This window comes from Primulina eburnea, unplaced genomic scaffold (assembly GCF_022965805.1).
Source record: "Primulina eburnea isolate SZY01 unplaced genomic scaffold, ASM2296580v1 ctg284_ERROPOS400000+, whole genome shotgun sequence".
Lineage (NCBI taxonomy): Eukaryota > Viridiplantae > Streptophyta > Magnoliopsida > Lamiales > Gesneriaceae > Primulina > Primulina eburnea.
This window is the reverse complement of record NW_027331112.1, coordinates 46,225-71,731: the sequence shown is the minus strand read 5'-3', so window position 1 is coordinate 71,731 and position 25,507 is coordinate 46,225. Positions and strand designations below refer to the sequence as shown.

Here is a 25,507-nt window from a genome sequence, read left to right as displayed (position 1 = left end):
CCGTCTCATATAAATTTTTGCCATGGTCAATACATATATCGATAATAATAATAACATTATTATTTGTTGGAAACTTAATTCCGGCGTTTGACAAAAGACTCAACTGAATTCAGCAACTAAAAGCTACCAACTGATCGACTTAACTGAACCTAGCTTAACTGATATTTCAGCAGATATTCTCGCCAGTTCATTCTCGCCAACTGATTTGTTATCAGCTGATCTTTCAGCTGTACACGTCATAAAGTGAAAACGACAACCGACAAATAGTACAGTCTTCTGCGAACTGGTAGTGGATCGCCGCATTTCAGAAGTTGCAGTGTACGATCTATCAGGGAATATTGACGTGGCAAACAACGGCTGTTATTCAAATAAATGTTACCGTTGACAGAAGCCTATAAATAGTCGAAGAGAGCAGCTGAAGAACTACCGATTCTGAACTACTCATTTTACTTGCTGTTACTCTGCGAAAATATTCTCTCAACTTCGTCAAATCAAAGCTCAAGCTTATCAGTTTTATCAGTAGCATTCAGGCTACGTTTTGAGCTAGAAAAAGCACTTTGTAATCTTTGATAAATTGTACAAGTTGTGCTAAGATCAGTTGTGATCTGTAAAAGAGTTGTTAACTAAGAGTTTCAGTTTTGGCAATAGATAAGTCCAAACTGAAGTGGGTCAGTACACGTTATTGTATTTGATCAAAGTCTTTTAGTGAATATCCTATCTTTGTGATAGAAGGGGTGACGTAGGAGTTATTCAAGTCTCCGAACATCCAGAAACATTTCCTGTGTTATTTACTTTCAGTTATTCATTCTATCTTTCAGTCAGTTAGTTTTCCGCAACTGTTTTATTCAGTTTAACTGATTGTTATCGACCGACGAGATACTTGAGTCAGTTTGTAACAAAACTGTACCCAACCTTTCGAAGAAGTTTTAATCTAGCAAGTGTTTATTCAACCCCCCTTCTAAACACTTTCACGCTGAGTTAACCGATCCTATCATTATTGTTGTTGTTTTTATTATTATATAATTAAAATAGCTAGCCCTTGTTTAAAATTTATATCTACACCTTTTTTTTATAACTTTTTTTGTGAAACTTTTTGTCTCTTTCCGTAAAATCTCTTTTTCGAAAGTTTTCAATCTTATTTTAGGGAGATAATATAGGTGATTAATTTGAAATTATTTTAAAATAATTAATCATGTTTTAAATTTAAATATGATTTTTTTATATGTATAATTTTTCATTTGTGAGCTTGAATACTGTTCAAATTTCAAACAATGATTCACGCTGTCATTAATATCAAAATTAGTTAAAAAATAGAATCACCATGTGATTATGAACAATTGGAGAAGTCAAATCATTAGAAAGAAAACTCAAAATTTATCAAAAGATTTTTTACAAAGATTATACAGACTCCTTAATGCTCTACAATATTTGAACTTGTTAACGACTAATAATAACCTGCTGTTGGCATCACGAATCGGCAGATGGGACAGTAATGGCTAGTCTTGAGCCACTTCTTGATGCAATCCTCGTGAAAAATGTGCGAGCACGGCATGGATACAACTTCACAACCCGCGTAGAAATCTTCGAGACAGATCGAACAACTCTCCTCGTCGTTTTCGCGAGTAGTAGTCTTGTTCTCCAAATATTCATCCATGGAAGAATCTGAAGCCGGAACCATCTCAGAATGGTCCTCTTCCTCCGACAGTTGAGCCATCAATTCCATGGCAAGATTTTCATCAACATGTCTGTTACATTCCACTAAAACATTGAAGGGAATCACCAAAACATTGTGCTGCGGAGGCATAAACCTCAAGAGGTCTTTAGCGACGGCGAATGCGAATTTGCTTAACTTGCGACGGTTGTGATCGTCCAGAGGCCACTGTCCCAGCTCCCGATCCATCATTCGGCATGAATATTCGGGGTCCATGAGTTGTTTGATATCCATACGAACTGATTTTCTCATGAAACTAAATTGCACGGTGTGTCGGAGGGCGACATCATCATAGTATTCGCACACGACGAGGTCGCAATGAAAATCGATATCGACATGAAATTGAGTTTCACGAGTGGTAACCACATCGTTTCCAACTCTCGGGTCGACCGAGACTAACTCTAATGGGGCAGTCTCATCCATAATTCAACTTTCGAAGAAGAAGAAGAAGAAGAAGATTTATATATTTATGGTTTGAGGGGGGGATTTTAACTTTCGAAGAAGAAGAAGATTGATTTTAAAGAAAATTTAAGAAATATAGATTTTGTTTATTTATGGTTTCAGGGGATTTTATAATTTGTTTGTCATGATTTTTCATCCATACTTGAAGAGATTTTGTGATTCTTGTAATGGGATCCGCCGAATAACTAATTCTTTAAAATAATTATATTCGAAGCAAATTAAACAAACAATAAACCATATATTCAAAATAAAATATGATTTATCTACAATTAATTAATTAATTAAACTTGTAGTTAGCAATTAACTAGTTGGCATCTCCAATCGACAGATAGGACAGTAATGGCTAGTCTTGAGCCACTTCTTGATGCAATCCTCATGAAAAATATGGGAGCACGACATGGATAAAACTTCACAACCTGTGTAGAAATCTTCTAGACAGATAGAACAACTCCCGTCTTCGTTTTGTAATTAATACCTCAGGAGATTCAGATATGGCTGGTGTAATTTGTATACTATTTAGATAATGACTTAAATAATCTAAATTTATTTCGGATATTTCTCCAATTAATATTTAAATTCCAAACTCAATCAAGAAAATCTTAAAAGATACGGCAGAAGGAAAGAATTTATTTCCTACCATAATCACAAGTCTAACGAACAGACAACAAACTCTACGTATATAGACCGATCGATATCAAAGAAGAACACCATATTTTCTTTTCTCTGCGAAAACGATGATGGAGATGGAAGAAGAACCCGATGAATGTCATCAGGGATTAGAATTCTATGAATCTCCGGTCTGGAGAACAGAAGCAGCACCGGATCAGAAGTTTCACACGATCAACTTCAGTTTCTCTTGCAATCCCGTGTACATGTATGTGTACAGGGACCTGCGTAATGGGCTTTCCGAGTTCCTGGACCACGAGGTCGAGCGCACCGTCGAGACATCGATCCGTGTGGAGTTGCGAGATCTCGACAATTGGAAAGAAGCACGGGAAGAACTGCACGGGCTGTTCGAGGGTTTTCCCATGTCTTATGATATGAGTGAAGAATTGACTTGCTTGGCAGTCGACACCGCCAAGGATATCCTCCTCTCCTCCGGCGGCCACCGTGTTCTGCATCTCCATATTCCTTTTGATGTGATGCATGAACATATTTTTCACGATAATGATGACGTGAATTGTGTTCAGTTCTGCTAGGGTTTCCACTTATAACTCTGGGTGTCAATAGGTGTCGATTGAATCTTGGGAATCATGTATATGTTTGGGAAAGAATGAATATAACCACAAAAAATTATTCAATATATGGTTTTGAACTATCGATTTACGAATTTGGATTGATCTAAGAGTAAAAATTATATATGGAATGTTGTATAATAATTATTGATAAAGTTCTTGATGTTGGGCATAGCTTTCAACGATTTGGGTATAACCCATCTGGCCGGTTTAAAATTACTCAAGTCCAGATTAATTTTATAGATTTGGCATAGCTTTAAACGAAAGTACTCTTGATTCCAAACTCGATTCGACTCGACACGTTTACCAATATTCATACAACTTAAAATCAACACGAAGCCTAAAATACACATCTCCCTCAAATGCATCAGTTATACAAGAACGATATATCTCTAGTCTTGTTCATCAACGTATCCACCCCGGAAATAATTAAACGTCCCTACGTAGTTTGTGGAATTATACAAGAACGAGAACCCTACCCATGCACTATATATACTCTTCTGATCATAAAAATACATGCCCTGTGCTCGTCTTGTTGGTCCCACGTGCGGAATTTGAGATAATAAAACCCGAAAATAAAGAATAAAATGGACACCGAGATTTACGTGGAAAACCCCTAAAAAATTATTAGGGTAAAAACCACGGGCAAGATGAAAAGAATTTCCACTATAATATTTTGTGGTGTACAACTCACTCACTGTGTTTCCAAAGAGAACACACACTCTCTTAATACAGGAGAACAAAACACCTCACAAATATTATAGAACTAAGCACTCAAATGCTTATAAGATGAGAGAAAACTCGAAGAAGGGATGATTTCAGAATGAAAGAATGAGCTCTATTTATAGAACCCCTGGACCGTGTGAACACGCGTTAAAAACGCGTATTCTTTTTAAACACGTTCCCTGCCAATTCATTTTGAAGACCACACGTTTGCAATTCAAATTCTTCGGCTCATCCAATCAAAAGAGTCTGCACCAACATTAAATGCCCACTTGGCCACTTGGTCGACATTTCTCCCACTTGGAGATTTGATTGAGAATCAAACACATCTCCACACATCCTTTCAATCTTGCCATTCCCTGCTGCTTACGTTTTCGCTAGACCACTTGAGAATCTACACCACTCAAACTTATCAGTGTTCACTGGCTTGGTCAGAAAATCAGCTATGTTGTCATTTGTATGGATCTTCTGCATATCCACGCTTCCTTCTTCTACTACTTCTCGCACAAAGTGAAATTGTACTCCAATGTGTTTAGTCCTGGAATGAAAAGCTGGATTCCTTGCGATGTGCAAGGCACTCTGACTGTCACAAAACAAAGGAACATTCTCTTGTTTGTGTCCGATCTCCTCCAATAACCTTTTAATCCATATTGCCTCCTTGCAACCTTGAGTAGCTGCCATGTATTCTGCCTCTGTTGTAGATAACGCCACAACTGTCTGCAGTTTTGAAACCCAGCTTACTGCTCCTCCGGCAAGTGTAAACACATAACCAGTAGTAGATTTTCTCTTATCAGGATCACCTGCATAATCTGAATCGACATAGCCCCTGAGTGTAAAATCCGATCCTCCATAACATAATGCAGCATTCGAGGTACCCTTAATGTATCTAAGGATCCTCTTAACAGTGCTCCAATGCTCTCGTCCAGGATTCGCCATATACCGACTAACTGCTCCCACTGCTTGAGCAATGTCCGGTCTTGTACATATCATGGCGAACATCAAACTTCCCACTGCTGATGCATACGGTACTCGAGACATCTCCATCCTCTCTGCTTCACTGCTAGGACACATCTCGGAGGATAACTTGAAGTTAACAGGAAGAGGGGTCGAAATTGGCTTACTATCTTGCATGTTGAAGCGTTGCAAGATTTTCTTCAAATAATTTTTCTGGGAAAGCCAAATCTTTCTGTTACTTCTATCTCGGTGAACTTGCATCCCTAGAATCTTGTTTGCTGGTCCCAAGTCCTTCATATCAAATTCCCTAGCCAACTGTGCCTTCAATCCTTGGACCTGATCTTTGTTGGGGCCTGCTACCAACATGTCGTCCACATACAACAGCAAAATGATATAATCATCACCAGACTTCTTGAAATAAGTACAAGGGTCTGCACTCAGTCTGTTGTATCCAAGGCTCATGATATAGGAATCAAATCTCTTGTACCAACACCTCGGCGCCTGTTTGAGACCGTACAGAGATTTCTTCAACCTGCAAACCAAGTTCTCTTTGCCTATTTCCGCAAAACCTTCTGGCTGGAGCATATAGATTTCTTCTTCAAGATCTCCATGAAGAAATGCTGTTTTCACATCTAGCTGTTCTAGATGTAGGTCAGACACCGCACACAATGCCAACACTATTCTGACTGTTGTAAGCCGAACCACAGGAGAAAATATCTCATTGAAGTCAATGCCTTCTTTCTGAGCATACCCTTTTACCACCAATCTAGCACGATACCGCTCCACTTGGTTATTGCCATCACGTTTGATCTTATAGACCCATCTGTTTCCAATGGCTTTCCTTCCTCGTGGTAGTGTAACAAGATCCCAAGTTTTATTCCTGTCTAAAGCCTCCAACTCTTCTTGCATTGCTATCATCCATAAGGATACATCCGAGCTTTGAGTAGCCTCGTGGAAACTCGATGGCTCACCATCCTCTGATAATAGACAATATGCAATGTTGCTTTCAGTGACATAATCTGAAAGCCAACCTGGTGGTCTTCTGTCTCGAGTTGACTGCCTCACATTGGAAACCTCAGACTCAACATGTTCTTGTTCTTCGTGCTCTGGTACTGCTTCACAAGAAACTTGACCTTCGTCTGTCTTATTCTCTACCTGAAAAATAGTAGTTTCTGAATTCTGTGTGCCTTTGTCTCCCTTTACTTTATCTTCCTCGAAGATAACATCCCTGCTGATGACAAGCTTGTGAACAGTAGGATCCCACAAGCGAAACCCCTTTACTCCATCAGCATAACCCAAGAAGATACATTTTCTGGATTTTGAATCCAACTTCGATCTTTCTTGCTCATTGTACAGAACGTACACCGGACTTCCAAATGTATGCAAATGAGAATAATCTGTCGGCTTCCCAGTCCACATCTCCATCGGAGTCTTCAGATCAATCGCCACTGAAGGAGAACGATTGATAATATAACAAGCGGTTTTGACTGCTTCCGCCCAAAATGATTTTTCTAGACCTGCAGTCCTCAACATAGCTCTTGTTCTGTCCAACAAGGTTCTGTTCATCCGCTCCGCCACTCCATTCTGTTGAGGTGTGTAAGCCGCCGTAAACTGTCTTTTGATGCCCTCATGTTGACAAAATGCATCAAACTCATCACTGGTATATTCTCCTCCATTGTCAGTCCTCAGACACTTGATTTTCTTTTCAGAATCAAGTTCAACCCGCGCTTTGAATTCTTTGAAGATCTGGAAAGCATCTGATTTCTTCTTGATTGGATACACCCAACATCTCCTAGAGAAATCATCAATAAACGAGACAAAGTATCTCGCTCCTCCTAGGGATACAACCGGTGCTTGCCAAACATCCGAATGAATCAGCTCCAATATGCTTTTGCTCCTGGCAGTAGAAGTGCCAAACTTTAATCTGTGTTGTTTACTGGTAACACAGTGCTCACAAAAGGGTAGCGACACTTTTGTAAGTCCCGGCAGCAGCTTCCGTTCTGAGAGAATTTTCAAACCCCGTTCTGACATATGCCCGAGCTTTCTATGCCATAACACTGTTAATTCTTCTCCTGAACCATTTGATGCAACAGCTAGCTCCGCCTCTTTGTGTGTTTCTCCCAAAAGTACATACAGATTTGCAGCAACCTTTTCCGCCTTCATAACCACAAGCGCGCCTTTCACAATTTTCATGATCCCATTCTCGATACGAGTTTTGCACCCGATGTCATCCAATTGCCCCAAGGACAAAAGATTTTTCGTCAGTCCTTTCACATGTCGTACCTCCTGTATGGTGCGAATGGTGCCATCAAACATTTTAATTTTGATAGTACCGACCCCAGCGATTTCCAAGGCATGATCATTTCCCATGAATACAGATCCTCCTGAGACTGGTTCATAATGATCAAACCATTCTCTCCGAGACGTCATATGCCACGTCGCTCCTGAATCCATAATCCATGTGTCACAAAATTTGTGTCTGCCTTCTGCAACAGTTGCTACTTCGCTGAATAATATTTCACCACTGCCTGAAGTACTGGCCACATTTCCTTGAGAACTTTTATCGATACTCGTACACTCTCTCTTGAAGTGCCCTTTACCGCCACATTTAAAGCAGTAAATATTTTTCTTCTTACTTCTCGACTTTGATCTACCGTGCATGTGGCTCCCACTGGAGTCACGTTCTATAAACCTCCCTCTTATCATCGGTAAAGCCTCCGCCTGCTTCGAAGTCACCAACCTATCTTCCTTATTCTTCCGCCTGCTTTCTTCTCCGAGAACCGCCGTTAAGACATCATCGAATTTTAGCGAGCCCATAAGGATGTTGTTGGTTAGGTTGATGATAAGTTGATCATATGAATCTGGTAGACTTTGAAGTAGAAGCTCCGCACGTTCATTTTCCCCTATTTTATGCCCCATGGAAGTGAGTTGGGCAAATAGAGTATTTAGTGTATTGATATGGTCGGTCATCGATGAAGATTCCGCCATCCGAAGAGTATAAAGCCTTCTCTTTAGGAAAATCATGTTGTGTAGCGACTTGACCTCGTACATCTTTGTCAGAGTATCCCAGATATCTTTTGCCGTTTTTATCTCGGAGATACTTGACAATACTTCGTCTGCTATGGCCAAGTGTAAATTGGCAACAGCATTATCACTCATCTCATTCCACTTTACATCGTCCGTCATTTCCTCCGGTCTATCTCCAATAGCCGCCAAACAATTTTCTTTTCTTAAAATTGCTTGCATCTTTATTTTCCACAGCATAAAATTGCTTCCGTTGAACTTTGCTATCTCGTACCTTCCCGTCATTACGTCTACAACAATTTTAGTAGACCGGACAAAATAATCTCGCCTTAAATAAAAAATCTCGAAAAATCTTTTCTGATGTGGAAGATCAGTCTAGGCTGCAACCACAGAGCATACTCAGAATCTTAAGAAATTTTAAACCAATGCTCTGATACCACTTGTTGGTCCCACGTGCGGAATTTGAGATAATAAAACCCGAAAATAAAGAATAAAATGGACACCGAGATTTACGTGGAAAACCCCTAAAAAATTATTAGGGTAAAAACCACGGGCAAGATGAAAAGAATTTCCACTATAATATTTTGTGGTGTACAACTCACTCACTGTGTTTCCAAAGAGAACACACACTCTCTTAATACAGGAGAACAAAACACCTCACAAATATTATAGAACTAAGCACTCAAATGCTTATAAGATGAGAGAAAACTCGAAGAAGGGATGATTTCAGAATGAAAGAATGAGCTCTATTTATAGAACCCCTGGACCGTGTGAACACGCGTTAAAAACGCGTATTCTTTTTAAACACGTTCCCTGCCAATTCATTTTGAAGACCACACGTTTGCAATTCAAATTCTTCGGCTCATCCAATCAAAAGAGTCTGCACCAACATTAAATGCCCACTTGGCCACTTGGTCGACACGTCTCACGGGGGGGTGGGTGGTGATTGTTGTCCAAGGTAATGGGGTCGTCGAAAACGACCATGTCACCAAAGTTAAACGGTGTTACCATGGTGGTGATCTTGTTTCCCCACTGCGGAGAGCCAACTATAGCGGCAGTGGCATTGTCTGAAGGCCAATATTAGTTCAATTTTGTAGTTTTTATTCAGTTTCTTCCGCCCGCTTGAATATATACGTACCTGTCTAAATAGAAAATCAACATATTTTATACGAGTAAAACTAGAACGGCTTTCGATTTTTGTACTTCGTGTTTTATTGTTCTTAAAAATATTTATGAGCACAACAACGATTTCCCACGCGATCGAAATGTTACGAATATACGATTATAACTAATTATAATTTTGAGATCAATGCAGAGATCATCTTTCGGTTAAACTCTGTTTAAATTATCTTCGGATTGATAGATTTCAAATACGTGAATTTCAAATGTTTCAAAATGTAATTTTGTTATTTAGAGAAGTAATATCGTAAACTTCAAATCCAATTCTTACATGTTACAAAGTCTTTCATGATAATTATGATGAATTTCATGTTTATCCAATAATAATTTCATTCTACTTTATAAATATTACAAATGTGTTATATAAATCATATGTCGATTTAAGATTTGATTTATTATTTCATTCGTCGATTTCAAATCTATCTCCCCGAATACATAAAGAAAATTTGTAGTGGATTAATGATATGATCAGGTTAATATATATGTAAAAGAACGAAGGAGAAAGACATCTGATGCTTATAATATTTAATATAAAATTTTCACAGTATTCCGTCGAAGTATGCTTTTATAATTCATTGAATGTCAGATGATAATTATTATTTGTTAAAGTTCTTTTCTCCAGAGGTATTTGTTAAATTTATTAGCATATATGGACATGCACGCCAACAATGCTCCGAACAACGAAGCATAACAATGCCTATAAATTACCAACAAATTGTTTAATTTACTTGAAAACGTAATCATATTATCAAAAACCCATATATGTATATTTATTTACGTTAATAAAAACTGATAAATTTGATGAGAATTTATTTAGAAAATTTGTCGCAATTATAAATTATAATGGTTCATTCAGCTTCATAAAATGAACTGGTGATTTATTAGAGGGCCGGAAAATAACCTTTCTTTGCATGGTAACATGTCATATTTTTTTGGTCCACTAATTTTAAATTTTTGTTATTAATAACATAACTTCTGAATTTTGGTTTTTTTATTCAATCTATGATCAGAATGTTCATTTTTTTTTTTTTGTCAGAAAACATTAGTTAGATGACGGTTAAAGCTAAAGTTGCCAAAAAAATTAGGATTTCTCGATTTTGAATGGAAATCAATTTATTGGAAGCAGCTTAATATAAAAAATTTGAATAAATAAAACAAAATTTATAAGTTATATAAATTCCATCATGATCAATCAATATTTTTGACACCAAAATATGTTCTAACCATTATCTAATAAGTGTTTTATGGCAAAAATTGAACATTTCGGTAGTAGATGAATCAAAATATCTTAAATTTATAAGTTATTGTACGAAGACAAAAAACTGAAAAGTTAGTCCACCAAAACAAAAAGTACTAGACCAAAAAAAAAAAAAAAAATTTCCCTTGATTAAATGAACTCCGATCAATTTAAATGAATGCGATCATTCCACAAATATTGTTCGTCAAACAATAGATGTGAGGCCCATTTACTCTAATGATACTTAATTATCAAATGATAATTCATTTAATTTAAAACTGCAACATAAATGATTTAAAATATTTTAAAAACGGATCTCAGGATCTAGAAAAATTTCGCATAACATACCCATAAATAGGACTTCTCGAAAAACTCAAGCAAAAATTCAATTAAGTTGTCAAGGCTTTAAAACAACTAAACTAGTCCAAACATAACAATAACAAGCTAAATATTCATACAAATACACCAGGCATTTACCTAGAAATTAAAATACGACATAGATTGAAACAGACTCTGAGACATACATAAAGACTAACGGGGAGATTCTAATCGATAAAACCACCGAAACCCAACCTCAATCTATAGCTCCACAAGCCGATCCACAGCCTGGTGCTGCAAAATTACTTGGGAGACCTGCCATGGTGCCCCATCGCAGCCACAACAGCCATCGGTAAACAACTGAGGTTAGTATTTTTGTATGAAACAGTTAAACAACAAAAATAAAAATAAATGAAATGCATGAAACATGGCTCAATAATGACGGGATAACTGGAGTCAATGAATGGTAGGATAACAACAGGAGTACTACTCGAGCAACAATGCACAGGGGAGCTACATCACCATGCAACTAAACCGCCATGCATGCCGTGATGCTAACATAAACATCCACAGCACCTTCGTGATGCTAAAACAAACAACCACGACTAAGCCTCAATCATGTCGTGATGCTCACACCAACATCCATGACTTAGCCTCAAATATATGTCACACGACAACGGATGGCACGAAACAACTAGATGATACAATCTCAGTGCTCACCTCAAATGACCGCACTAACCACGGAATTGTTCAATCATATCTACGGTTTCATGTGTATCAATGTATATCAGTCGCATCATGATCTTAGATAAACAACAGTACCAGATAACAACGAATATCGACAACGAGCTAACAATAATGATAGTGCTTAACATGAATGTCATAATATCATGTCCTATGCCACCGGAGAGAATCTCACCCCGCCCGTCAGTCGGCTGTCGCTGATCGGAGTAGAAAAGGGGCAGACGAGCACATCTAATTTACGAATCCTATTTGGGCCGAAACCATAATGGGCCTATTTATCGAGTACAAAATGGGCCAACCCAAACTCTAACAGACCCCCTAAGAAAATACCCGATTTCTTCCAAACCACGTTCGGGAAATGAATCCGATTCACAGGCGACTCACAGCCATTCTCAGAACACACCGCCCTTGGCCAGCCGCCACCGTCACAGCCGTGCGACGTCAATCCACCAATCGGCCGAAGAATAACATCAGTACCGGAGAGGACGAGTGGAACGAAGCGTGGGAGACAGCATGGCTTCCCGACGATCTCTCCGGCAAATCAGAACGAGCCCCGTGGGAGTCCGACGTCTCCTTCTCTCTCCCCACCACCGATCAGGGCGGAAGTAGTACCACCACTCTTCCCTCTCATCAGGAAGAAATCGACACCGAGACCAAGGCCTTCGTGGAGGAAATGAACGATAATTGGGATCAAAGGAAGGGCAAAACGGTCACAAAAGAGGACGTAAATGCGAAAACCTCATCTTCTTCGCTTTATAGCTTGGAGAATGTGAAGAGGGATTACAGATTGAAGAAGCAGAAAATACACGCTGGTCTTTGGGTGAAGGAGATTGAGAAACAGGAGGAAGCTAAATTGGGGAACTTCGTTTCAGGTGGAGATGACATCGAAAAATTGCTCGACAGCTGCTCTGAGTATGACATTTATCCTCTGCTTCATCAGTATTGAATTTTTTCATTAGAAGATGGAATTTTCTTGTCAATCATGTTGATCATTTACTGCATTTTTTTTCTTTTATGTTTCTTGAATTATGCTAACACAAATTGGACGTGAATGATTTGAGCAAGAAGATATTTTGCTCGGAAATTCTTTGTCTTGGTTACACATTTCATAAGCTTAGCCTAAGGTACATTCGTAACCAGTTTCATGTATGGAGTAGCTTGAAATTGTGATATGAAATCTCTTAGGCTATAGACTCACTTGTTACGGTTTAAATCTTTGTGTGTTCTATAGAGAGAGTGCAGAACAAGGATCAGATAGATAAGGGTTACCCTTTATTTGTATGTTCAACCTGATTGCAATAGGCATGTTGTGTGGTACGCTAGAATCGAGTCTCACATGAACTCTGCTAGAACTTGGGGGGGGGGGGGGGGGGGGGGGGTGCTAATCTGCGATTTAATAATGAGCGACTCTTCGGCTATATGGACTAGTTCTTTGTATTGGGCTTTCGGGTTGTAGTCTATTGTTGGTTTGACGAAAATATTTGACAAAAGCTTGAAAGACATGAAAAATGAAGAACGGACTTCATGTTATATGGAAATTTCGATCAGTCTAACATCTGATGGAGTTATTTCAGCCAAGTATATATTTACATATTTGATTTCACGTTTCTAAAGCAAGAAGGCGTTAGAAAGTTGTTATCCCTGTGTTCTTGGATTTGCTCTTTATTAGAAACTTCGGGGAACTAAGAGTGATAGACTTGAACTCACCAAATTCAATGTATGCAGGATATTCGATTCTGCTCACACTGATTTGGGCAACCCGAAAATCGCTGGTTCTGAGTTCAAGAACAAGCCTGATGGCTGGGAAACAACATCCAAAACACCAGATGGAAATCTATGGGATATGTCGCAAAGAGAAGAAGACATTCTGGTTCAAGAATTTGAGCGTCGGATAGCATTCAATAAGTTCCAGGTTTGTATAGTGAAACTGTTTTAACTTGTTTATTACAGTATGTTGTTTGTGTAGGCATTCACCTAAATTAGAAAGGAAATTTGAATTATGTTTTAAAAGTGCACCTAGCCACCACCACCCCCCCTCCCCCCCTATGGAGTCTACTACCTCTGTTTTATTTTTAACCTTTGGTTTGATTCAGATTGGTAGCTTTATAAAAACCCACATATTTAGTCGAAGGAGGCCGATTGATGGATGGAAGTACATGATAGAGGAAATCGGACCAAATTCAAGAAAAGGGAAGGGAAGCGTTTCAAGGTTGCCCAGTGTATCAGATGAATCCACTCAACCTTTCAGAGAAGAGAAGGTCAACTTTGTTGCCTCTTATCCTTCTAATAGAGGGAGATGATCCCCACTATTTTGTGCTAGTTCCATTGCTTAAAATTTTATCGAGACAATAGCATTTTAAGGAACAAACCACGCGTACTTTGTAACTGTAAGGGAAGCGGAGGAGATAAGAAAACACAAGTATGCAAATGATTAATGATGAAGTAGCTCTACTTTTAACTCAAAGGTCTCATTAACAGCAGATGAAACCTGGAAAAACGATGTAATTTTAAAAAACCAGGCATGCTATGATGCAATAGTAGAATCGTCAACAGGCTGCCGGGCCGACAATCGTCGGGGATCGGGCACAGGATAGACGTAAGAAATGGAGATAGAATCTGGGCAGGAATTCAAGTATTCGATAATGAAAGGAATATTTTTTAGGATAATATTTTTCACAGATCGGATTAATGTTACAAAATTGACCTCTGAATCCGCTTTACCAAATATGATATTATTAGGGATTTCATGGCTGACATAGTGGCCGATCAAATCCAAGAACGTTGCAGCAAACAATTATTATGTACGCGTCCATGTATGTGGATTTCAAAATAATTTAAATTCTCAAATTGGTATAAAAAATTCTATGAGTAAAATAATAAAAATTTAAATTCTCTCAGCAAAATAAAAAAAATTAATTTCTCAAATTGGTATAAAAATTCCACAATCATCTGTTTTCATTTGTATCAACAAATATATCTCAGCAAAATAAACAAAAATAATTAGATAGATTTTAAAATAAAGAAAATCAATTACAAATTACTAATAAAAATATAACTTGTTAAATCATTTTGATTTGGTTATTATTTTTTTAATATAAACATTGAACCAAACTGATATTTTTTTGTTTGATTAATTTTAAAACATCGAAATCATAATCATTTAAAAATCTATCAAAACAAATGGTTCGGTTTGGACCGATCCGAGATTGAATCCAATTGAGCTTTACGGGTCGGATCCTGTTGGAATAAAAAATTTAGACAAAAAATTAGTGCGTTGGAAGCCTGCTTCTGAATTATCAGAGCCAGGTTTCGATCCTGGGACCTGTGGGTTATGGGCCCACCACGCTTCCGCTGCGCCACTCTGATTTGTTGAAATATATCTCCTAAAATAATATATATTCAATAACATTTTTATGGTCTACATTGCCGGCGCCTACGTTCAAAGCAAAGTCCTATAATTTTGAACTTTCTCGAAATCAAGATTGGACCAAAAGTTGGCTCTCTTAAAAAAATCAAAAATCAATCGTCGGATTGGAATCCAGTTTCGATTCACTTTTCCAGCGAACCCATTTTATGTCAAACACTCGATCCAGGCTGTGTCTGGATCTAGGGTTCTTTTTCTGATTATTTTTTTTGTCCCTTATCCACGAATATAGATAACAGACGAATTCATAATCCAACACAAATACGGCACTGTGTTTTTATCGAAATCCCACTTGTAATCTATCCTGGGAAGGAAGAATTGGGTATGGAGATAATGAAGGGATGGGACGTTTCGGACGAGATATTAGGCACGTTTGTACCCATAATTGTGTACTGGGTTTATTCAGGAATCTATATCGGGCTTGGATTCCTCGATGATTACAGGCTGCACACGAGGAAGGATGAAGATGAGAAGAATTTGGCGTCCAAGAAAGATGTTTTCAAAGGGGTCCTTCTTCAGCAGGCTGTTCAGGCGGTTGTGGCCACCGTTCTCTTTGCCGTAAGTTTACCTTTATTATTTTTGAATTTGTTCAACTATTATGTTATGCATGGATATAGTGAGTTCTGAGCATGTAGAAATTGTTTTTGGATTGCTGGGGGGGGGGGGGGGGGGTGTGTGTGTGTGTGTGTGTGTGTGTGGGTGTGGGGGGGGGGGGGGGGGGGGGGTGGGGTTGTAACGTGCCGTGTATGCTAGTTTCTATTGTTGACAACTATTGTGCTCTTTCAAAAGTGTTTTTACTCTGGATTGAATTGATTATCTTATGATTGGTTTTAAGAAGTATATATAGTTCAAACCCAGTATGGATAAAAAGATATATGTGTATTTATGTGTGTACCATTTGTTGAGGTTTACTTCATGAAAATGCTGTTTATGATCTTAAATAACTGTTATTCTGGCTGTTCTATAGTTTGTAAAGTGCTCCTTGTATGTAGTTGTTTGAAGATTGGTTTTTCTGTTTCGAAATTACCTAATTTTGCATCCTGGTAATTTGTACGAGTTGGATAACGCCCTCAAAAAATTGCGTTATATATTATCATTTGTTTCTTGTTAGCATAATTTATATGAATTGATAAAAAGTAACTTTCCAAATTTTTTCTTCTCTTTTTACTTCCAAATATGGGAATGTAAATGGAAACCAATTATAAATGTGTTTCTACAATCTACACTGTTGAATAGAGGATCTTTCGGGGTACTGTATGGTTGTTTAAGGGTTGATCAACTAGACTTGGTCCATTTAGGACATAGATTTTCTCATTATATACGTATAATTTCCCTTTATTGTGGATCAACTGGGGTACGACATGAATGAATTTGCCATACCATGATTTTCTGCATTGTTTTGTTATGAACTTCGAGAATTTGGAGGCATGTGTTAATGTATTGTACTTTTACTTCCTGATAGTTCTCCTCAGCCCTGAACAGATATCATTTAGTCTCACCTTAAGAGTTGGGTTCACCTTCTCATTGCAGAAAACATTTAATTTTTCAGGAGATCAAATCCTATGCTGGTAGTTTAGAAACTATTGTTTTTCCTCGACCATGAGATTTTAGGGAGCACAAAACTTCATCACTTCGAACCTGGAACTTAAGAAACCAGCATATATACTTCTTTAGTTCTATACATAATCCAGCAAACATGATGATGTATATATAAATTTTTCTAATCATGTACTAGCATTGAAAATAATGACAGACGCTTTTTGATTTAGATAACAGTTGCATGAATCTTCAGTGCAAAAGTGAAGCTACATAGTGAATTCCTTAGTAAATTTTTCGGTGAAAAGAACATGCACTGTTCTGAGGTGGTCTTTATTTTCAGCTGGAAATATTCTGAGTGATTAAATGGATGAAATGGATCTGAAGCAAGATAATTCATTTATTTAACTGAGCTGGTCTCTGTGGGGCTTGTATATTTAGACACATAATGGACGGTGTTCCTGCCTGGAAATATTTTTGGAATAATTTTCCAATTATGTTCCATGTCTTAAAGTATGTGCTTTTCTAACTCAACTACATGTGTTATTCTTTCCCTTTATAGTTCTGAGTAGTAACTATATTTGTCATTAGGTTACTGGAAGTGAAAATGAAGCTGCACATGCTCAACATTCCTCCCTCATTGTTCTTGCCCGACAGTTTTTTGTCGCTATGGTGGTATTAGATACCTGGCAATATTTCATGCACCGTTACATGCACCACAACAAGTTCTTGTACCGGCATATCCATTCTCAGCATCACCGGCTTGTTGTCCCCTATGCTTTTGGAGCTTTGTACAACCACCCTTTGGAGGGTCTTCTCCTTGACACAATTGGCGGAGCTTTGTCATTCCTGGTCTCAGGCATGTCTCCTCGAGCTTCCATCTTCTTCTTTTCCTTCGCTACCATCAAAACAGTTGATGATCATTGTGGGCTATGGCTACCCGGAAATCTGTTCCACATTTTCTTTAGAAACAACTCTGCCTATCATGATATTCACCATCAGCTATATGGCAACAAGTGTAACTTTTCACAGCCATTTTTTGTCACGTGGGATAGGATTCTCGGCACTTACATGCCATATTCACTTGTGAAGAGATCTGCTGGTGGTTTTGAAGCTCAGCCTATAAAAGTTGTCAAGGAAAACTAACGAAGATAACCTACTGCCAGCCATTAGTGTGTATCGGTATAGGTTTTTGTCTCATTTTTATTCGATGATTGAGTGTTTTATGATTTGTGCATATCTCTACATTGTACATGACATCTGATGTATTATATTCCTCCTCTTTTCCTTTGAAAAATGTTTTAAATAAATGATCGAGGTGAATGCTTTTCTTTGAGACAGACAGACTCCGCGCTACACGATCTTGTCTGTTAAATTCGAACTTTAGTTTGCTCCTTGTAAACTTTAATTTGAATCTTGAATGTGGGTATAGTTTCGATACGATTCTTTCAAATGTAAGGCTAGCTTTTCAGAGTTAATAGCCAGATCAATTCCATCAATGAGAAAATGTTTCCCATAAGACATGGTCCTATTACTTCGTGTTGAGTTGCAAATGTATGATGAAATATGAAATGTTGTATTATTTGAAATAATAGATTTCATATCCATTTGATTGTATTGTATTGTATTGTATTGTTTGGATTGGATGAAGGTGAATATCAAATCGCCCTTCATTAGCTTATGCAAGTTTAATGGTAAGCATGATTTATTTGCAATGAATCTTTGGTGAATTTCAGATCGATCTTTACTAATTTAATTACATGCAATGGCAAGTGAGATGGATTTGCTTCGAACTCATCTGCGAATCTCTTCCTTCAGATCAAATTTCTTGATCCAAACTCAGATAGACGTCTTTGTTCTTTGTTGAAGAATACTTGGATTAAGGCCGAATGGACCCTTTTTGGGGTTTAATTCATTGGTGCTGCGCCCAGATGGTTGTCGTCGTCTGGCTTCTTTTCAGGTTTACTTTGCTTCAGATTTGGCTGCAGTGGTATTGATCGATGCCTGCAACAAAATATCGGTGGCCGGCCATGCCTCTTGTTTCAGATTTTGGTACCCTTCTGATAGAAACCTAGCAGTATGTTGGTTACAAAGATCTTGAGCTAATATTCTGATATTTGGATGTTTTTCAAATCGAATTTCGTCTACACTTTGATATTTGTTGGATATTATGAATATTTTGGGACCGCAAAGGGTGTGAAGGTGATAAATATAATCCTGCCATATGAATTTTTTTTTTGGCATGTGAGCACAAATGCATATAACTTTAGCATCAGTAAAATTTATGATTTTGATTATGTAAGTTGGTTTGTTTTAGATTTCAGTTTTGTAATTTGTTAAAGTTTGGTTTTCATCCAATAACTTGATTTTTTTTTTGTTTGATTTTTTTTTCCTCAAACTAAATCCAACGAATGTTGTTTATTTAACATTGAGATTCTCTATTACGTAGCTTGTATGGTATAAATAAAGTTCATTTTACAGATGTTAAAATTCATTTAAGAAAAAATAAAATAAAAATGATTAAAAAAATTTCAAGTTACTAAATGAAAAAAATTAAATTTGACAAATTATATGATTACAATCTAAAACAAATCAATTTAGAGGACTAAAATTTTAATTTTCTTCTATAGTATTATCTAAGCTACATTATAATTAGAGTTTTCAAAAGACTTGGACTGCCTTACCTCAACTTGCCATCAAAGAGGACGGGTTGGGAAAACTCCGACCAGCCTACCTCGGGTTGTAGGTTAGGTAGGTCAACTAGTCAAAAATTTAAAAAAAAAATGTCTAAAGAAATATTCACAAATCTGTTGTGAAAAAGTAAAAATTTACGGTAAAAAGTAAAAATCTCAAACTCTCAAAATTATCAAACTACACACTTTATAATATTTTTCTCTCAACTCAATTGTTATTTCATTCACAAATGAGTGCTCTATTTATAGAGTTTCATATACAAATATTCCAAAATAAATTACCTCATTACATGCATCATCACACACTAATTTTCAATATTCAACACCTAATTTTACCTAATTTTCAACATTCAACATTCAACATACATATTTTAATATTATATTTTCAACACTCCCCCTTGTGATGATGATCATAATGATTGTCTTCATTACGTGTTTTTATACTGCCTCGTTAAAAACCTTACTTGGAAAAACCCATTGGGATAAAAACCATAGTAAGGGAAAAAGAGTGCAGTCACGTAAACTCCCCCTGATGTTGACATGAACAGTTCTTCACAAATTTCGTAGATTGCGCATCCCAATATTATATATGTGCTTTCTGAATATTGACGTAGGAAGTGCCTTTGTGAAGAGATCTGATGAGTTTTCACTTGATCGAATGTGACGAACATCAATACATTTATTCTTCTCAAGCTCCTTGGTGAATGCGAAGAACTTAGGAGGAATATGTTTAGTTCTGTCGCTTTTTATGTATCCTTCTTTCATTTGAGCAACACATGCAGCATTATCTTCATATAGTATTACAGGTTTCTCGTCGAATGATAATCCGCATGAGATTTGGATATGTTGGGTCATTGATTTTAACCACACACATTCACGGCTTGCTTCATGTAGTGCAATAATCTCGGCATGATTTGATGAAGTTGTTACTAGTGTTTGTTTCTGTGAACGCCAAGAAATTGCAGTGCCTCCACGAGTAAATACATATCCAGTTTGGGAACGTGCCTTGTGTGGATCAGATAAGTATCCAGCATCAGCATAACCAATTATACTTGGATTAGCATCTTTTGAATACAAAAGTCCCAAGTCTGTCGTTCCTCGTAGATAACGGAATATATGTTTAATTCCGTTCCAGTGTCTCTTTGTTGGATATGTGCTAAATCTTGCCAACAGATTCACGGCAAAAGATATATCAGGCCTTGTACAATTTGTAAGGTACATAAGGGCACCGATGGCACTTAGATATGGTACTTCTGGATCAAGAATATATTCATCATCTTCACATGGACGGAATGGATCTTTTTCTATGTTTAATGATCTAACAACCATTGGAGTACTTAAAGGATTTGCTTTATCCATATTAAAACGTTTAAGAATCTTTTCTGTATAATTTGTCTGGTGAACAAACATTCCACATTCTTTTTGTTCGATTTGCAAACCCAGACAATACTTGGTTTTTCCAAGATCCTTCATTTCAAATTCTTCCTTCAAGTATGACACAACTTCTTGAATTTCCTTACTCGTTCCAATGATGTTTAAATCGTCAACATATACAGCAATAATTACGCATCCGGATGTTGTTTTCTTAATGAAAACACAAGGGCATATTGAATTGTTTACATATCCCTTTTTCATCAAATGATCACTTAGTCGATTATACCACATTCGACCTGATTGCTTTAACCCATATAACGATCTTTGTAATTTCACAGAATAACATTATCTGGGTTTTGAACTTTGTGTTTCAGGCATCTTAAATCCTTCAGGGATTTTCATATATATATTACTATCAAGTGATCCATATAAGTAAGCTGTAACAACATCCATAAGACGCATTTCTAAATTTTCAGATACCGCCAAGCTAATCAAATACCGAAACGTAATTGCATCCATCACAGGAGAATACGTTTCTTCATAATCAATTCCAGGCCTTTGAGAAAAACCTTGTGCAACAAGTCGAGCTTTAAATCTTACTATTTCATTTTTCTCATTTCGCTTTCGAATAAAAACCCATTTGTATCCAACAGGTTTTACACCTTCAGGTGTAAGGACTATAGGTCCAAAAACATTACGTTTATTTAGCGAATCTAATTCAACCTGGATGGCATCTTTCCATTTTATCCAATCCTGCCGATTTTTACATTCACCAAAAGATTTTGGTTCATGATCTTCGTTATCATTTATGATGTCGATTGCCACATTATAAGAAAATATATCATCAATTTCATCTATATCTTTTCGGTTCCATATTTTTCCAGTATTAATGTAATTGATAGAGATTTCATGATTCTCGTCAGTTTGTGGTTCTGACAGAACATTTTCATCATCATGTGTTTCTTCAGGAACACCATTCTCTATTTTGTGATCATCATGTGTTTCTTCAGAAACATCATTCTTTATTTTGTGATCATCGTGTTTCTCTATGAATTTTCTTTTTCGAGGATTTTTATCCTTGGAACCGACTGGCCTTCCACGCTTCAGGCGTTTAATGACATCATGAGTATCTTCCATTTGTTTCTTTGGAATTTCAATTCGAGCAGGGGCATTTGCAGCATGTATATATGATTTAGTTACCCCTTTTGTGTCTGCAAATGCATCTGGTATTTGATTTGCTATTCTTTGCAAGTGCACAATTTGCTGTACATCCTTTTCACATTGTTTTGTTCTTGGATCCATATGTAACAATGATGATACATACCACGTAATTTTCTTTTCGGTATGTTTCTGTTCTCCCCCTAACATTGGGAAGATTTCCTCATTAAAATGACAATCAGCAAAACGTGCTGTGAACACGTCTCCTGTCTGAGGTTCAAGATATCGAATGATTGATGGACTATCATAACCGATATAAATTCCAACCTTTCTTTGAGGTCCCATTTTCTTTCGTTGTGGTGGTGCAATAGGCACATACACCATACATCCAAAAATTCTCAGATGAGAAATGTCTGGTTCTTGACCAAATGCAAGCTGTAATGGGGAGTATTTATGATATGCACTTGGTCTGATGCGAATTAATGCAGCGGCATGTAAAATTGCATGTCCCCATATAGAAATAGGGAGTTTTGTTTTCATAATCATTGGTCTAGCAATCATTTGCAGACGTTTAATCAATGATTCAGCCAATCCATTCTGTGTATGTACATGAGCAACAGGATGCTCAACAATGATTCCCATAGACATACAATAATCATTGAAAGTCTGGGAAGTAAATTCACCAGCATTATCAAGTCTAATTTTCTTGATTGTATAATCGGGAAATTGATTCCTCAATTTTATTATTTGAGCAAGTAATCTTGCAAATGCAACATTTCGAGTTGACAATAAACATACATGTGACCATCTGCTGGAGGCATCAATCAATACCATAAAGTATCTGAATGGTCCACATGGTGGATGGATTGGTCCACAAATATCACCCTGAATACGTTCAAGAAACATTGGTGATTCAGTTTGGATTTTGCCTGGTGATGGTCTTATAATAAGTTTTCCGAGAGAACAAGCTTTACATTGAAACTTATTATTCTGAAAGATCTTCTGGTCTTTCAACGGATGACCATGTGTATTTTCTATAATTCTTCGCATCATTGTTGAACCAGGATGTCCCAATCGATCATGCCAATTGGTTAATATCGAAGAATTATCAACTACCATGTTTGATTCAATGGGACTTATATGTGTATAATGCAATCCAGTAGGGAGCATTGGTAATTTTTCAATCACATATTTCTTTCCTGATTTATATGTGATAAGACACATATATTTCTCATTCCCTTCATTCATTGTTTGAGTATCATACCCATGGGAATATATATCATTAAAACTCAACAAATTTCTTTTCGATTGTGGTGAATATAAAGCATCATTGATCAAAAATTTTGTACCATTAGGTAACAAAAATTGTGCTTTACCACATCCTTTAATCAAGTCTACAGGACCTGATATTGTATTCACCGTTGTTTTTGTTGGTTTTAGTTCCAAGAAATATCTTTTATCTCGGAGGATAGTGTGCGTTGTACCACTATCGGGTATGCAAACTTCAGCTTTGCTCATAGCATTTTCCATATTTGAACTTCAAAAAAATATGCAATGAAATAAATTACTGGCAATATATATTTAAATATAACACATATCATAATTATACAATAAAACATTATTTTATGAATACATGAAAAACAAATTATTGTACATTTATATTCTACCACTATATTGTTCATTTTCAGAAAAATCATTGAGAAAATCTGCAGCATCAAAATTGTTCATTTCTATCCCACCAACATGTTGATCATTTCCAGAGAAATCATTCATAAAATCACCAGCATCAAGATGAGTTGAATCACTCAAACGGTCACTGCGTTCAGTGAAGTTGGTCTCCTTTTCTTTCCCCTTTAATGATTCTTTATAAAGTTTACAAAGGTGCTCAGGGGCTCGACAAACTTTGGACCAATGTCCTGGAGTACCACATCTGTAACAAGAACTTTCATATCTTTTTGAGTGATTCTCATTAACACTTGTATTCTCATGATGCCTTTTCTGTGGATGGTTTGGGACGCTCTTTTGAGATGAGTTATAAAAATAACTATCTCTATTATTTTCAAAACCACGGCCTCGACCACGACCACGGCCAAATCCACGTCCACGTCCACGTCCACGACCTCGACCTCGACCTCGACCAAAATCTTGTCTTTGAATTTGATTTTGGTTCCGAGGTTTAAATTCATTTTTATTTACAGCATTTACTTCGGGAAATGCTGTTGATCCAGTGGGTCGGGACTGATGATTTCTCACTAGAAGCTCGTTGTTCTTTTCCGCCACAAGAAGACAGGCGATGAGTTCAGAATATCTGGCAAATCCACGTACTCTATATTGTTGCTGTAGAGTAATATTTGATGCATGAAATGTGGAAAATGTTTTTTCAAGCATCTCAGATTCAGTAATCTCATGGCCACAAAATTTCAATTGCGAGATTATTCTATACATCGCCGAATTGTAATCACTGACTTTTTTAAAGTCTTGGAATCTTAATGTATTCCATTCATCCCGGGCGGTCGGAAGTATAACTTCTCTTATATGTTCAAATCTTTCTTTTAATCCCTTCCACAAAGCCATGGGATTTTTTTCAGTCAGATATTCACATTTCAATCCATCGTCGAGATGTCGACGTAAAAATATTATGGCTCTTGCCTTTTCTTGTGACGTGCATATGCCATTTTCTTTAATGGTCTCGCTTAGACCCAATGACTCGAGATGCATTTCTACATCTAGAGTCCATGGCATATAATTTTTCCCAGTAATGTCAAGAGCGATGAATTCGAGCTTTGTCAAGTTTGCCATGGTGGTACTAAAAATCACGATGCATTTTATTAGTTAATGAATATTGCAATACAAAGTAATGGATAAACAACAAGTACAAGTATTCGTAAAAATAAAGAAAACACACGAGGAGGATATTCTCCGATAAATACAAGACTCGTGAGTATGATAACTAAAATAATTAAAAATAATCTTGCGAAAGCCATCTTCTTTTTTCTCCGAAAATTTGATGAAGAATAATTTTTAGAGAAGAAGAGAAAGTTGGGGTGATTGAATGAGTTTGAGAGATCATATTTATAGGGCAAAAACTAGCCGTTTTGTTACCGTTTATGACCGTTGGTGAATAAAAGAATAAATGTATGTATTTGTATAATTTTATGGTAATAATATGGTATATATAATATTAGACATGTTTAAATAATTATATATATCATATCATAATATTATAACGACTGTCATAATTTATTTTGTTTAAAAACCTTATAGGCTTTTATACTTGTCGTATCCCTTACCGGGAGTGTGGGATGTCGTCTTAACATCCTCCCAGGATTTATAACAAGTTTATGAAAAATTTATTTTATTATTTCTAATAATAACATTATATTGTATATTAAATAAATACACAATAAATAAATAACAGTAAAATAAATATAATTACTTTTGTTACCTTTTTCTTCTGTTTGGAGCTTGGAAAAGTATGTAGGACTTTTAGAGCTTCGTGCTGATAACGTGTTGTGAAAAAGTAAAAATTTACGGTAAAAAGTAAAAATCTCAAACTCTCAAAATTATCAAACTACACACTTTATAATATTTTTCTCTCAACTCAATTGTTATTTCATTCACAAATGAGTGCTCTATTTATAGAGTTTCATATACAAATATTCCAAAATAAATTACCTCATTACATACATCATCACACACTAATTTTCAATATTCAACACCTAATTTTACCTAATT

The 25,507-nt window shown here is 36.7% G+C and overlaps 2 protein-coding genes and 1 non-coding gene across 5 annotated transcripts; 2 read left to right on the top strand and 1 right to left on the bottom strand.

Moving 5' to 3' along the window:
• Positions 1-11,895: 11,895 nt before the first annotated feature.
• LOC140820896 (protein GAMETE CELL DEFECTIVE 1, mitochondrial-like) lies at positions 11,896-14,045 on the top strand. Its single transcript, XM_073181271.1, has 3 exons — positions 11,896-12,499; positions 13,313-13,499; positions 13,681-14,045. The coding sequence occupies exons 1-3, from the start codon at positions 11,946-11,948 to the stop codon at positions 13,885-13,887; spliced, it is 948 nt and encodes a 315-aa protein (XP_073037372.1). The 5' UTR covers positions 11,896-11,945; the 3' UTR covers positions 13,888-14,045.
• An 836-nt stretch (positions 14,046-14,881) lies between these two features.
• Positions 14,882-14,953, bottom strand: TRNAM-CAU (transfer RNA methionine (anticodon CAU)). The gene has a single exon. It is a non-coding gene; the product is annotated as a tRNA-Met (tRNA).
• An 83-nt stretch (positions 14,954-15,036) lies between these two features.
• LOC140820894 (sphinganine C4-monooxygenase 1-like) lies at positions 15,037-18,791 on the top strand. 3 transcript variants are annotated; one of them, XM_073181270.1, is made up of 3 exons: positions 15,037-15,569; positions 17,139-17,729; positions 18,284-18,791. In XM_073181270.1, exons 1-2 carry the CDS (start codon positions 15,336-15,338, stop codon positions 17,691-17,693), a joined length of 789 nt encoding a protein of 262 aa, XP_073037371.1. In that variant the 5' UTR covers positions 15,037-15,335; the 3' UTR covers positions 17,694-17,729; positions 18,284-18,791. The 3 variants fall into 3 exon arrangements, with proteins under 3 accessions (XP_073037371.1, XP_073037370.1, XP_073037369.1); XM_073181269.1 differs by having other exon boundaries at positions 18,366-18,788; XM_073181268.1 differs by lacking the exon at positions 18,284-18,791 and having other exon boundaries at positions 15,038-15,569; positions 17,139-17,988.
• Positions 18,792-25,507: the final 6,716 nt, after the last annotated feature.

What these genes read in the sequence shown, in the direction of transcription:
- LOC140820896 (XM_073181271.1), top strand. Translation starts at nt 11,946, where the DNA reads ATGAATCCGATTCACAGGCGACTCACAGCCATTCTCAGAACACACCGC. An exon ending in TTGCTCGACAGCTGCTCTGA is followed by an intron (nt 12,500 to 13,312) that starts GTATGACATTTA and finishes CAATGTATGCAG; the next exon opens with GATATTCGATTCTGCTCACA. An exon ending in TAGCATTCAATAAGTTCCAG is followed by an intron (nt 13,500 to 13,680) that starts GTTTGTATAGTG and finishes GGTTTGATTCAG; the next exon opens with ATTGGTAGCTTTATAAAAAC.
- LOC140820894 (XM_073181270.1), top strand. Translation starts at nt 15,336, where the DNA reads ATGGAGATAATGAAGGGATGGGACGTTTCGGACGAGATATTAGGCACG. An exon ending in TGGCCACCGTTCTCTTTGCC is followed by an intron (nt 15,570 to 17,138) that starts GTAAGTTTACCT and finishes ATTTGTCATTAG; the next exon opens with GTTACTGGAAGTGAAAATGA.